The 13494-nt window shown below is 42.1% G+C and overlaps 1 protein-coding gene across 2 annotated transcripts in view; it reads left to right on the top strand.

Moving 5' to 3' along the window:
• Positions 1-2435: 2435 nt before the first annotated feature.
• CCNYL1 (cyclin Y like 1) overlaps positions 2436-13494 on the top strand; it is a 35125-nt gene continuing 24066 nt past the window's right edge. The window contains exons 1-2 of one of the 2 annotated variants that reach the window (XM_060107334.1): positions 2436-3031; positions 12362-12436. In XM_060107334.1, the coding sequence (XP_059963317.1) occupies positions 2803-3031; positions 12362-12436 (304 nt within the window). In that variant the 5' untranslated portion in view covers positions 2436-2802. The remainder of the gene's footprint in view (positions 3032-12361; positions 12437-13494) is intronic. The other variant, XM_060107333.1, reaches the window with a different exon arrangement.

The following is a 13494-nucleotide window of genomic DNA, read 5'->3' as shown; positions in this document are numbered from 1 at the left end:
GCAGAGGGTTGCACAGCGCGGCCCTCCCCACCGGTCAAGGGCACTTCTGTTCCCTATTCATTTCTTTACTCACTGCCTGCCATCCAGCTTGCACACATCCCCAGTCACCCAGTTGCGACAGCCAATGGTATTTGTAGCTTTCTTGCCCCACGGACAACACTGGACAATTATGAATGGAGCATCTACTGGCCAGGTACTGTGCTAGGTGCTGTGCTCCAGAAGTGAGAAGCAGATGTGATCCCTACCTTCATGGGACTCACGTGATCAGTCATTCCTGATTAATACTCAGGTCCCTTGATTGCCACTGCTCCCTTTGGCAGGTTTACTTAAATGCCACTTAAATCTCCCTATTTCTGAAGACCCCTTCTTTCCTTCCCTTCCTTCTCTTCCTTCCTTCTTGCTTTCCTTCCTTTCTTCCTTTCCTTATTACACATGTCTTCTCAAGGCAATCACTTCTATACCTACAGCTATTCAATTTGTGTATACTCTAATGACAACACAATTTTAAATGTTGTTTTCATTTACCAGTTTTATTTTACATAGGATGCCTCATTTACTAAAACCATAGATTCCAAGTTGCTCCATGAAAAACGTGATATTCTTAGCTGTCAACATTAGGGAATTTCCCCAATCACATTTTTTAATTGATTTAATGTGCTATTTTTGAAAACATAAGTTGGGATATCACAAAATGGACTTAGCCTGCAGAGGTTTACTTTCAACCAGAGAGCTCCATTTCCATGCTCCACTTAACAGAATGCAAGATGATCTTCCTTCCCAAACCTCTTCCTTTTCCTGCACCATCTAAGAAAAAGTAACCACACTCTACGTAGTTCCCTAAGCCAGACCCTAGCAGCCATTTTTGCTTCTCTTTTCCCCTTCTCGCTCCATATCTGGCCACTAAGCACTTCTATTCTACCTCCCAAATTACCTCAGATCCTTTCCCTCCACTCCAGTCTCTGCCACTGCCTTTAGTTTGAACCCTCACTCCTCTCTTAGATGAATATAAAGTCTCTTACTGGGTCTTGTTTCTTCCATCAGTCCTACTTATTGTCAAGAGTGACCTCACCACAAACCACCTGATAGTGACTCCTTAACTTCACAACGTTCAATGGCTCTCATGTTTCTGGGAAAAAAACCAAGCTCTTTACCCCAGCATCTACTTGGGGTTAATAGACCTAGGTTTGAATTTCAGGTTTAAGTACTTTGCAGCAGTGTGACCTCAGACAATTGGGCTTTCTAAGCCTTTGTTTTCTCACCGTGCCTGAGGTCACTGAAGGCAGGACTATTTCCCACAGACGGTGTCTGGCATGTAGGAGGGACTAATCAATGTTGAACGAAGGGAAAGTATTTTAAAATCCACATCAAAAAATTGTTCCTCCTTAAAAAAAGAAAATCCTGATACACTATGCCACTTCCAACCAAATTTGACTTCTACCTTTATTTTCTGATCATCACAATAAGGTGCCTTTGGGGATCCACACAATCAGGGATCAAATCCTGGCCACACCCCTGATCAATCGTGTGCCCTTGGGAACGTTACTTAGTTTCTGTAAAATCTGTAAAAGGAAGGTTTCTGAGGATTTTGTTCCCGAGGGTTAAATGAGTACCTCACTTGGAACGGGGTCGGGCGCATAGTGTTTGCCAAACGTTAACTATCGTTATCATCTTCATCAAATCAAGACCGTGGTACTCCACTTTGTGACTCTCAAGTTTGTATGAGAAAATCGTGCTTTATGCGTTGTTGTTGGCTAAAGTAGGGAAACCTGGAAACTCCTGCCATGGAAGAGAGAAACAGGCGAGAAAAGCGAGTTGCTGAATCCCAGCGTCTCAGAGGTGGGAGGGAGGAGTTCGGTACCTAAGTTGCCGATGAGGAAGTGGAGGGGTGACGTGTCCTCGAGTCTCATTCAAGACACAGCCACAGCTCTTTATTGAGAGTAGGACCAGGGCCCCGGTGGTTGCTATGGTTAAACTGCAGGCGGAAACTAACACTCTTTGGAAGGCAAGACAGGAGGAGCATTCAGTTACAAAAAACGGTCAAAAATTGGGGTGTAACTAAGTTCGTTGAGCAATACATCAAATGAGTCAATTGTCGACCCGGTGAAACCGAGTTGCTAACTGAACTGGCATTTTACGAACAGGGGCTTTCTACAGAGCCCACTGACTCAGGACGGCTTCGATTAACAAAACTCCCGCGGCGCTTCCCGCAGGATCAGAAAGCTCGGAGCGCGAGAGATGAATGGAAACCGGAGTCCGGGGCGCGCCGCTCGGGGGGCGGAGCAGCCGAGGGCGGGGGCGGGGCATTGTGAGTCACATGCCTGCGCGCTGAGGAGGGCGCGTGGAGGGAACTCTGGTTGTGATTGGTCCGTCGTAACCAGGTGACCGAAGGGCACGTTCCGGTAGGCAAGGGCCGGCCAGGCTAGCTACTTTCAGTCGGGAGGCGGCGGCGGAAGGAGGAGGAGCTCCGGCTGCGCTCTCTCCCGGCAGTGGCTGCACGTCTCAGCGCTTGTCTGGTCCCCACCCCTTTTAAATAAGCCGGTCTGGTCGCCGCCCTCATAGACTAGTTGGCTCCGAGAAGGCGGCGGCAGGGGTGCGGCCGGGGCCGGAGCCCTGCCCGGGGCCCGGCGGCTGGGCGGACGGGCGAGCGGCGGGCGAGGTCGCGTCTGCATGCGTGGCGCAGCCCCGGCATAGCCCGGGGCTGCCAGTGCCCGCCGCGCCATTGTTGGGGGAGGGGGCGGCTGCTGAGCGCGGCGGAGTCGGGGGGCGAGCGGAGGCGGCGGCGGCGAGGAGTGGAGGCGCCCCATGGGGAACTCGCTGTGTTGTTGCGTGTCCCCCAATGCCACCAGCCCCAAGTTGGGCCGGCGCACGGGGTCAGAGGAGCCGGACTACAAGTCTGAGGTCTACGAGGCGGCGGCCGGGGACGCGGTGGTAGTAGCTCCGCCGCCGGCTGCCGTGGAACCCGCCGAGTTGGATTTCGGAGGCAGCGAAGGCCACCACCTGCAGCACATCAGCGACCGGGAGATGCCCGAAGGTAAGAAGCGGCGGGCGCGCCTTGCTCCTCGCGGGGTCGGCGCCGTCTGCTCTCGGGCTTACCTCTGGCCTCCGCTGCCCCCAGGGTCCCCCGGGAGGGAGCCGCCGCCTAGGGCTCCTTCTTGCCCGGAGTTGGCTCTCCCAAGGCTGGGCACCGGGGACGAAGGCTGGCTCTGCCTGGCGTCCCCACCCCTTATTCTTTACCCGTCGCGTCCGGCCAGTCTCCTTTCCTCTTCCCTACACGAATGCCCAATTCTTTCCCCCGTTCCCATTTCCCAGCCCGGCCTGAGACCCTCCAATCCGCGGCCCTTCCTGTTCGTGGTTCTATTTAACATCTCGTGGGACTTAGCAAAGACTTTCTGGTGTATTCTCTCTTTTCTTAATGAAAACTTAAATACTCTAACTTCGGCGTATCCATCCCGTCTCCCTATCCAGATGGTACCTAAGCGAAGGAACTAGGTAAGGGCCTGATGATAGACTTCCATTCGTTAAGGTAGTTGATACTCGAGATAATAAAGACAAACATAGGATTTGTCATTTAAATTCAAAATAGATCTGGACAGAGTCAATGTGGTGTTCTTAAGTAAAATTCTTTGGATTTTAATGTTTTCAGTCGCCCTGATAGAAGCTACTTTATCCCTTCTAACTATAATTTGAACACGATAGGAAAGAAAATGGTGGGAGGGGGCTTAAAATAACTGTGAACGGTGTGAAACGTTACTGCCACGGCTGCAGAGAATAGTTGTTGTTGTTTTTTTCTTTACCAAAGGAGACCCCATGGAGTTCTGATTACTTTAAAATTCCCACTTTGACACAAGTATGTCTTTAGCTGCACAGCCTTAACCGACTTCATTTACCCGTTGCCTTTTCTAAGGGAGGGGCGACGTGGTTCCTGAGACGGCTGGACAAAAGTTTCAAAGGAGAAAAAACAAATTCAGATTGTAATTTGTAATATACAGGTATGGGAGTTAACATGCCACATCCATTCAGCAGAAAAGTGTCTCCATGACTCCCCCCCCCCGCCCACCAGTAGAATCCTATTCAACTTTAAGAATATTCAGGTAAAAATTCTGAAGACTAAATGGCTGGGGGGGTGGGTGTTGTCGGGGAGGAGAGAAGAGAGGAAATGTTTGATTTTTGCCTCTAGAATTTCGGAAAGGGATGGCTCTAGGTTAAAAAAAAATTTTCTGGGTAGCATAGTGGCACTTTAATAAAGACTGTGTTCTTTAAAGTATAAAACATTGTATCATAAAGATGTTAAAGCCCCACTGGCCCATTTGTTTCATTTAAATGCCAGAGATTATTTCATTATTTCATACACGAAATGTCTTACAGCTCTTCTGTTTAAATTTTAGTTGGGTTTACTTAATTTCTTTAAAAGTTAGAGTAATTAAGCCTGTGGATTCACCCTTACGATGGACGTGGCTTTGTAAGTGGAAAGTACTCCCTTTTCAGAATAGTTAGATATTGTGAAAGAATGAACAAATTATGTGAATTAATTGTAGCTTTAAACACAAAGCATGTAAGTACTTGTGAAAACTGCTCTGCTTGTTGCTATAAGGTAAGCCTCTAAATGATTTTAAAAAAACAGTTAGTAGTTGCCTAGTGTAAGATGAGAGACGAAAATTGGACCTTTATAGAATTCTTTTAAGATTTACAACGCATTTTCATGTGTATTTCACTCGGCCCTTCCATCTACAAATAAGGCCCGTGTATATTCTCCCTCTGTTGCCGATGAAGAAGCCAAGACTTAGAGATCTGAAATGACTGTGTAACACAGCTACTGAACAAAAGAGACAGACTTGGGAGGTGGTAGATATGCCAAATTCAGTTCTTGGGATGCTTAAGAAACTGTTTAGAGTGCACCTTATATTTTATAATTTATCCATAAGTTAGGCCTATCTCAGCATACTCCAGTTTATTGCCATTCCAGTTTATTGTACACAACTCAGAAGCAACATTTACCTCTCCATTCTATGTCTGTACATTCATTGCAATGGATATGAATAAAAGTAGAAGTCATGAAATAGCCTAAATTTATCAGTCAGGTAAACACGTTGATACATTTTAAAGAGTTTGTTCTGGTGAAATCCAGTTGAAGCCGAGAATGCCCTGGACAGAGGGATATAAGGGGAAGCTGGTAAGCGGGCAGGTAAGGTACTAAGCATTTAGCATACGACTATGTATGATAAGGAAGGAGTGCTAAATCAGGAACTGGAAAAATAAGAGTTCATGGGTACAGAATTTGCCTTTTTATGTTTAACATGATTGTTAAAATTTCATTTCAATTTGTCTTTTTGGGGGGGCATTCAATAAAGTGATAAGAGAAACCTCAATTTCAGCATTTGCCTATTAATTAAGTTTCCATAGAAACAAGGTCAGAACACCAAATATAAAATACAGGCACATTGGAAGTTTGCTCTTAATGTCTTTATTTCAGACAATTTTATATCAGTTTCCCTGGAAACTGAGAAATACCTACTCAGATATAAAACATTTTGGCTTTTCTACAGTGAAGAATTATCTGGTTACTTAGAGAAAATCATACCTAAATGATGCTCTGTCTTGTTCTTCAGAAACATTGGAGAAGAACATGATTTCTTCAAGCCATTTCTAAAAAGTAACTCCTAAGAACGTAGTATAGATTTCAGATAGACTCAAAAGATTTTTTTTTACTACTTTGTCTTTAACAGTATATCTAATATAACTGATGGTAGTGTCATAATAGAAAATAAGATGCTAAGGTCGTATTATCTGATTTTATTTTTATTCATCAACTTTTCATACAGCCTTTATGTTGTGACCTTAGGAGCTTTGCTAATTTTCTGGTGAAAGGTGCTCTCTCAAGTGATCCCTACCTCCCATCCCCCTGAAGCGTGGGTAGGGAAGGAATTGGCAATATGATGTGGAAAAACCTCTGAGCAACAGATCTTTCCTCTTTCCAGTAGCTATTTTAAACACTTTTTTTTTTTTACTTTTTTTGGTGACAGTATTAATAAACATTTGATGTAAAAGATTTAGAAAACACAGAAAAGTCCTTCACTCACACTCAGAATATCCAGAATTTTTATTAATATTTTGGTGTTGATTCTTCCTGAACCTTTTGTATGCATATAAACATAACATTGTGTTTATTTTACAAAGATGAGATTGTTCTTTATGTGCCACTTTGTAACTTTTTCTTATAAAGAAAAGTAATGACATGAAGCTCCTGGAACTGTGCTGACACCTAGAGAGTGCTCCAGGATGATGTATTTCCATGCAACTGCACATAGCTCTACAGCCTGCCTTTTACCAACTGTTTACTGTGCCATCGAATGGTGGGAGCATAATTCATTTACCCAGCCTTTATGGTTGAGCATCTTTTATAATCCCATTATAATGCTTTATTCAGGGGACACAGATAAAAACTGATGCATTGTACTGATACTTCCCTATAGCATTCTGATTGTACACTTTGTCTTACGACTTAATTAAATTCATAGGGTGAGTCATTTTGTAGTTAAAGTATTTTAACATTAAATGTTCTTTTCCCAAATTAAAGTTACCATTGGTTTTTCACTAAACATTAGATTTCCTCTTGTAGGTTTTCGTGGTTCTTGGTAACCTGTCTTGTGTCTTTGATTCTGAGTAGGTAAACTACTACTCTGAGAGATGTGAAATTAACTCTGGTCTTAGGTGACAGACACATTAAAAGACAGCATTAGAAGAAATCTTAGATGATGTGGGAGAATTGGGAGAAGCTTAACTGGTTTGGGGTACACTGAAATATGATTATTAAGCACCATTCCAGAGGCAGGACAAACAGTGGTTAGACAAGACAAAGCCTGTACCCTAAGCCAGGTCCTTACTTTCTAGAGGTGCCTGGGCGCTGACAACACAAGAATCATGTCAGGTAGTGAGACACTGAGAAGAAAGAAAATGAAGGTAATGGGCTGGGGAGGAGGACAGTTTTACAAGGGGTGGTTAAAGACAGCTTCTCTCCTTAAGCGACCCATGAGCAGTCCTGAGAGAGCCATGTGAGGATGTGGGAGAAGAGGCTTCTGTGCAGTTCCTAAGAAGGGAATATGCTTGATGCATGCAAAGGACAGAAAGATGGGTGGCTGCAGCTGAGTGAATGAATGCCAGGAGGAATATAGGGGATTAAAGACCTTGTATGCCTAGTGGGCCTTGACAAAAAAATACGAATTTTAGTCTAATTGTAATGGGAAACCATTGAAGGATTATATGCAGGGGAATGATGTTAATTCTTAGAAAAAGGGAAGGCGGGTAGAGAGGGTGGAGGGAGATCAGACCAGCTACTCTGTGAGAACAGACTGTAAGGGCAGAAGGAAGCCGGGAGGGAGACCAGTTAGGAGGCTGGTGCAGTAGCCCAGGTGAGAGCCAACAGTGGCTTGAACAAAAAAGCGATATTAATAAGGGCCTAAAATAGGCTGTAGTATATAGATTGCTCTTGCATTTCATTTGATTCTCACCATGTTCTGAGTTAGGTAGTGTAATAATTCTTCTCTTAGGTATAAATTGAGTTGTCCAAGGTTTTAAAAATGAGTATTGATAGAGAGAAGGACTGTAAATTCCAAATGCATGGCATATAGGAACAGAATTTATTGATGACATTATGTGAGCTTCTTTGGAATTCTACCTTTTTTCTCACCCTTTTTTTGTTGTTGTTTTAGTGTATTAAAATAATAAAACTTTAGAGTTAAAACAGTAACACAGCATAATGTGAAATGAAATGAAGGTAACTTGCAACCCAGAAAGGTTCTTAAAAGTCCAAGAAACTGAGTAGAGTACTCTTTAGAAATATATAAAGCCAGGTATACTTACCTATATGTCACCTCTCAGTCATGACCACTGTAAAACTGATTGAGGATTAAAATAAGGCAAAACTGAGAACCAAGGTAGAGGCAGGTACAGAAGCAGTTGGAAACCAGAGTTGGGAAGTTTGGAAGCCAGGATTGTCAGAAGCTAGGAAAGCAGGATCAAGGCTTGGGTGAGCAGTAGACTGGCAGGTGCAGAGCCTGCTGCCCTCTGGTGAGGCAGCCCAGCTCAGGGCTGGCTGGCAGGGACTCCCTGACTGGGTTGGAAAGTGTGGACTCAAGGAGATGAAATCATCAGTTTACATGGTAATTGTAAGAATTGTAATGTTTGAATTACGAGCCATAAAACTAATACACTGTACAGTATAGGGATGCTAGGGCAGTTCAGTCAATGCAGTGGTTACCTTTAAGTAAACTGGTGCTCAGCAGTTGGCCCAGAAACTGCTGACATCTCCTGTTTATTTGGAATATATCGAAATCAATATGTTGATATTAATCTCTCTCTGAAATGTGCTGCTTCTGTCAGATGCTTTCTTGGTCACTTCACAAGGAAAAATCATTTATCGACAGTTTGATAGCATAGTTTTAACACTTTTAGCCTTCAGTAATGCATTTCATTTGTTCTAAGTTGCCTATATTTTCACTTTTTTTTTTTTTTTTGAGGTACGTGGGCCTCTCACCGTTGTGGCCTCTCCCGCTGCGGAGCACAGGCTCTGGACGCGCAGGCCCAGCGGCCACGGCCCACGGGCCCAGCTGCTCCACAGCACGCGGGATCCTCCCGGACCGGGGCACGAACCCACGTCCCCCGCACCGGCAGGCAGACTCCCAACCACTGCGCCACCGGGGAAGCCCACATTTTTAACAACTGCAGTTGAGATGGATCTTAACAACTGGTAGAATCTTAGATTGGAGGGAAAACAGTATTCAGTGTCGGTGGTGTTTTACAGGTTTCCCCTGAGGAATGTTTACATTAAGACCCGAGTTTAATTTCTTTTTAATCATACTTTTTCTACATCGACCTATCATGCTGTCAAATAAGTTGCAATTTAAATTGATAATACAAAAGTGATGGGTCTTAAAATACAATTTTAATCATAACCCCTAATCATGAGCTCAAGAATATTTCTCCTGGGTAAAACATTCTTAGAGGCTTCTAAAGAAATAACTTTAGGAAGAATCCATGTAATTTCCTGAATGCACAGTAATTTCCTGAAGTCTCTAAATTACTGTGTGTGCATGTGGTGGGGAGAGGGATGAGAGGGATGGTGGGCTGTAAAGCTTTGCTTAATAGTTGGCAGTCTTACCTTTGTGATGGTGAAGAGTGTGGTAGGTTTTATCATAGTCTCCTTAGGCTCTTGGGAAGATAGTTAATGGAAAGTGCAGAAATATTGTGTGTATGTATGAGTTTACTGTCTAATGGCTCACATGTCCATTCTATAAAATAGTGATGTATTTTTTCATCAGCAAAAAGTGCAAGTTATATAGAAAATTGTTAGTTATATAGGCTATAAACAGAAGATTAATATTTTCTGAAAACCTCATACAAACTGACAGCAATAGGGCCCTGGTGTTTACAGTACATTCAAGTGATAGGCCAACTCACCAAAGTGGAAATAACACTGATAACTGGGGGCAAATGGTCAAACCGTGTAATCAGAAGAAATACAAATTAGATCTACAGTGAGGTCCCTCATTCAGATCAGTAGGAATTTTTTTTTTTTCAAGTATCCAAAGCAAGGGTAGGAACTCAAAATGTCATGATTGGTAGCATTATACCCTAATGTGCCCCCCACCTTCTTTAGGAAGCAATTTAGCATTGTACATGGAGCCATGAAAGTGGTCTAACCTTTTGGCTTGGTCACCCCACTTCTGAAGATCTTTGCTAAGGAGATAAAACCATTATTTTAAAAAACTATATACATAAAGATTTTCCTCATAATATTTTAAGAATAGAACTTTGTAAGCACCAATCCCCAGCAATAGGGGATTGACTAAGTCCAGTATAAGAATAACATTTGATGGGCCAGTGTGTATTCATTAAACAATAAATATGCAACAGTGGGGTGGAGGGCGCTTGTTAGTAACAAGAAGACATAAATTGTACACTAATTAGAGCTTTTTTTAACGTATAAGAAAAGCAACTAAAAGTAATGGTTATGAATCACTGTGTGTTAATGATTGTGAATGGTTGTGTTTAATTTTTAAACAGCATCGTTTTGGCTCGTGCAGATTTTTGTTCATGATATTTGTTAAAGGAATGAGCAAGTGACTTTTACCTTTCCCCACCTTTAGTGTGATCATCAGTACTGCTGATTAACCAGGTCTCCTTCAGTTGCAAGTTAAAAGAAAATCAGAGTCAAGCACTGCTTGACCCAGGAGTTAAATGATCGCAGTTCTGCTCTCCTCCGTTGATGTCTCCTGAAAAGCCTTTCCCCTCATGATAGCAAGGGGAGTGTCCAGCAGCTCAAGACTAGCTAAGGATCCTAGAGTACAGTTCTGCCTTTCTCTTTTCTTGGGAAGTCCCAGGACAGCTGTGATTGATTGGCCAGTCCTGGGTCCTGTGCCCACCTTTGAGCCCCCTAGGATAGAGTAGGGAGAGTGCCAGCTTTTTTCTGGTCACTTGGACTAAGTTTACTTTTTTTTTTTTTTTTTTGCATGTTGTCATTTCTTTTCTCCCAGCCTTCTTGATTTTTGTATTTAGATCTGTAGTAGCACATCTTGGTTTGGCGCGCGCGTGTGTGTGTGTGTGTGTGTGTGTGTGTGTGTGTGTGTGTGTGTGAGAGAGAGAGAGAGAGAGAGAGAGAGAGAGAGAAAGCTTCTCTTTGATTCTGGCACTTACTTTTCCTGGACTTCCATTGAAAATTGTTAAGTTTTACCATGCCATAGACAGTGATAAATAATATAGCTACTTTGCAAACATTTCTGCTTATTTTTTAGATTCAAATGTAATCTATTTACTTTCTTTTTGGTATAGGTTAAGTAGTCATGAGTTCTTTCGGAAGCCATAGGTTAGAGGCAGCTGTGAAAGTCTACCTGTCATTTTGTGTACAGCTGAAATAATTTATTTTCCCATTGTCTAATTTTTCAAATATGTAGGAGAAAAAACTTTAAAATAGTTTTATGGGTCTTTTACATAAAAATGTTGAATAGAATATTTTCTCCAAAAGCAGCTTGATAAACTTCAAATTCAGTGAAGGAATTTTCATGAAGAACAAAGCAGTTGGTTTAGCTATGTAAATTACTAGTGCTGGCAGTAACATTAAAATGGATGGCTTAGATTCCTGTTAAAATGGGAAGTCCAAAATTACTGTTCGTGCAAAATTCTTTCTGGGCGGGAAAAGGGGATTCTAGGTAAATACATTTGTGAAATGCTGGGTTAGACAGAATTCACTACTAGACTAATTAGTTTTTAATATATCAATGTGTGTATTCTTTTGATTCTCTAAGAGGCAGGGATTTCACTTTGACCATCAAACCCCTCTTTCAAAAACAGATTATTATGTGGTTTGGGAAATAATTGCCTTAACCATTACTCTTTATCTGAATCTTGGTCCGGTTTCTTAAAAGATTGGTTAAATGGTTTGAGATGGACTTTGCTGAGGAAGTGTCATAGGGCTTTTATGTTTGTTTGTTTGTTTTAAACAACAACCTTACTATCCTATGTGGTAGCTTGTGCTTGTTTTGTATTTCTGCCTAAATAGAAGACACTATCCCACCTTGGTGCAAGGTGGACTACAGGCAGACCCACCTTTCTATGTAGGTATGGCCAGAATTTTTTTCAAGTAGCCCTGTGATCTACTCCAGGAAGTACTCTTATTGAAGCCCCAAATTAATCATGCAGCGTGGAATGAAGAAGTGAGAGTTTAGCTTTGGAAATAGAGGGCAAAGTTAAAAATCACTATCATGGACGTGTTCCTATAGATTAGAACATTGAACTTTTATGTAGTCCTCTTAAATCTGCCATGATGAATAGCCCCCAGATAAACCACAGCCAATTAAATGAGTTCATTTGTTGAATGGAGTTAGAATTAGCCATTTGATTGTCTGAAGAACATTTGCTAAAAGCAACTCACTTGGTTTTGGCATATTTGATACATTGAGCTGGTATCTGACAGTAGTTGGCCACTGCATAACTTGCTTCTTGAGACTGTTCCTGGAATGTGCTAGTAATATCAGCTTTAAAGGAGGGTGACTGAATTTTTAATTGATAAGTAGGAGGGGAGTCACATATATGATTCATCTAAAGTTGGCATAGATTATTTAGGTGCAAGTTAAAGAAGTCTAAGACATAGCCATGGTTTTATTCCACATGTATGGAGAGTTTCTACAATTTTGCTGTTTCCCAATAGAATTTTTATATTGTGCCTTTACTAAAATTGCCTTTTTGTCATTACTAAAAGCTCTTCTCAAGGCTATTAAAAGTGGTTTAAATCAATGTGTAGCTATCTTTAAAATCATGTAGTTTTCTACTCAACTAAATCACCACACCTTTTTCACTTCTTCCTATACAGACTTACCTTTGGAATCAAACCCTTCTGACCACCCAAGGGCAAGCACAATTTTCCTGAGCAAATCTCAAACGGATGGTAAGACAATGTTTTTTTTTTCCCCTGAGAAAAAGAGTGAAAACTGTTTTTGTTTTGTGTATTATAGGAAGTATTTAGAAAAACTCTTACAGTGGTTTAAATGTTTCACTTTTTCATGTATTCACTGGTCTTATTTTAATATGTTGATGATACACTTTCTTTTAGTTGTCAGTGTTTTAGTGAGGAGAACACTTAGACTATCTGTTTATACGTTTTGCCACCTCTTTATCAACATAGTCAACTGGCCACATGATTTAGATGTGGTCTATTTCTCCATGCTACTTTGTCCTTTTCCCCTTGCTCCAAAGAGCACATATGTTAAAGATGAATGATAGGGTTTAGGTCACAGTTAGGTTTTCATTTGATCAAATCAGAAAAATCAGTCGTTATATATGGGAATTGAGCCTTGTGATTTTGGCCCTGTTTTACCCAAAGTTCAACAGACAAGCCTATCTCACATCCAGATTTATGCTACTCAGAACTTTTAAGCTATTCAAAACTTTCTCATCCTAATGTAGTGCTGTGCCAGGGTAATAAGAGCAACATGCCTTATGGGGTTCCCCAGAAGATTATCCTCAGCATGTGAAACTCATATAAATTTCCTGTGTCCTCCTTGTTTTAAGATGAGAATCAGAACTGTAGAATTTTTTGCACTCCTTCTTGCTTGCTTGTCTTCCTTAATGTTATGTTAAATCCTAGTTTATTTGCTAAAAAGCCATACGTGACCAAGTTTTTCTGTTCATTACGAGAGCGGGAATACAAGAAGTGAACATTCCACAATATTTAAAGTGATGCAGGGCTTCCCTGGTGGCGCAGTGGTTGAGAGTCCGCCTGCCGATGCAGGGGACACGGGTTCGTGCCCTGGTCTGGGAAGATCCCACAGGCCGCGGAGCAGCTGGGCCCGTGAGCCATGGCCGTTGAGCCTGCGCGTCCGGAGCCTGTGCTCCGCAACGGGAGAGGCCACAACAGTGAGAGGCCCACATACCGCAAAAAAAAAATAAAATAAAATAAAGTGATGCAGCACAATAAAAAATGGAGGTTTGGTTTTTTTTTGTTGT

The sequence above is a fragment of the Mesoplodon densirostris genome, chromosome 8, assembly GCF_025265405.1.
Source record: "Mesoplodon densirostris isolate mMesDen1 chromosome 8, mMesDen1 primary haplotype, whole genome shotgun sequence".
In the NCBI taxonomy this organism is placed as follows: Eukaryota; Metazoa; Chordata; class Mammalia; order Artiodactyla; family Ziphiidae; genus Mesoplodon; species Mesoplodon densirostris.
Note: the sequence above shows the minus strand (reverse complement) of the source record. Positions and strands in the feature narration are given on the sequence as shown.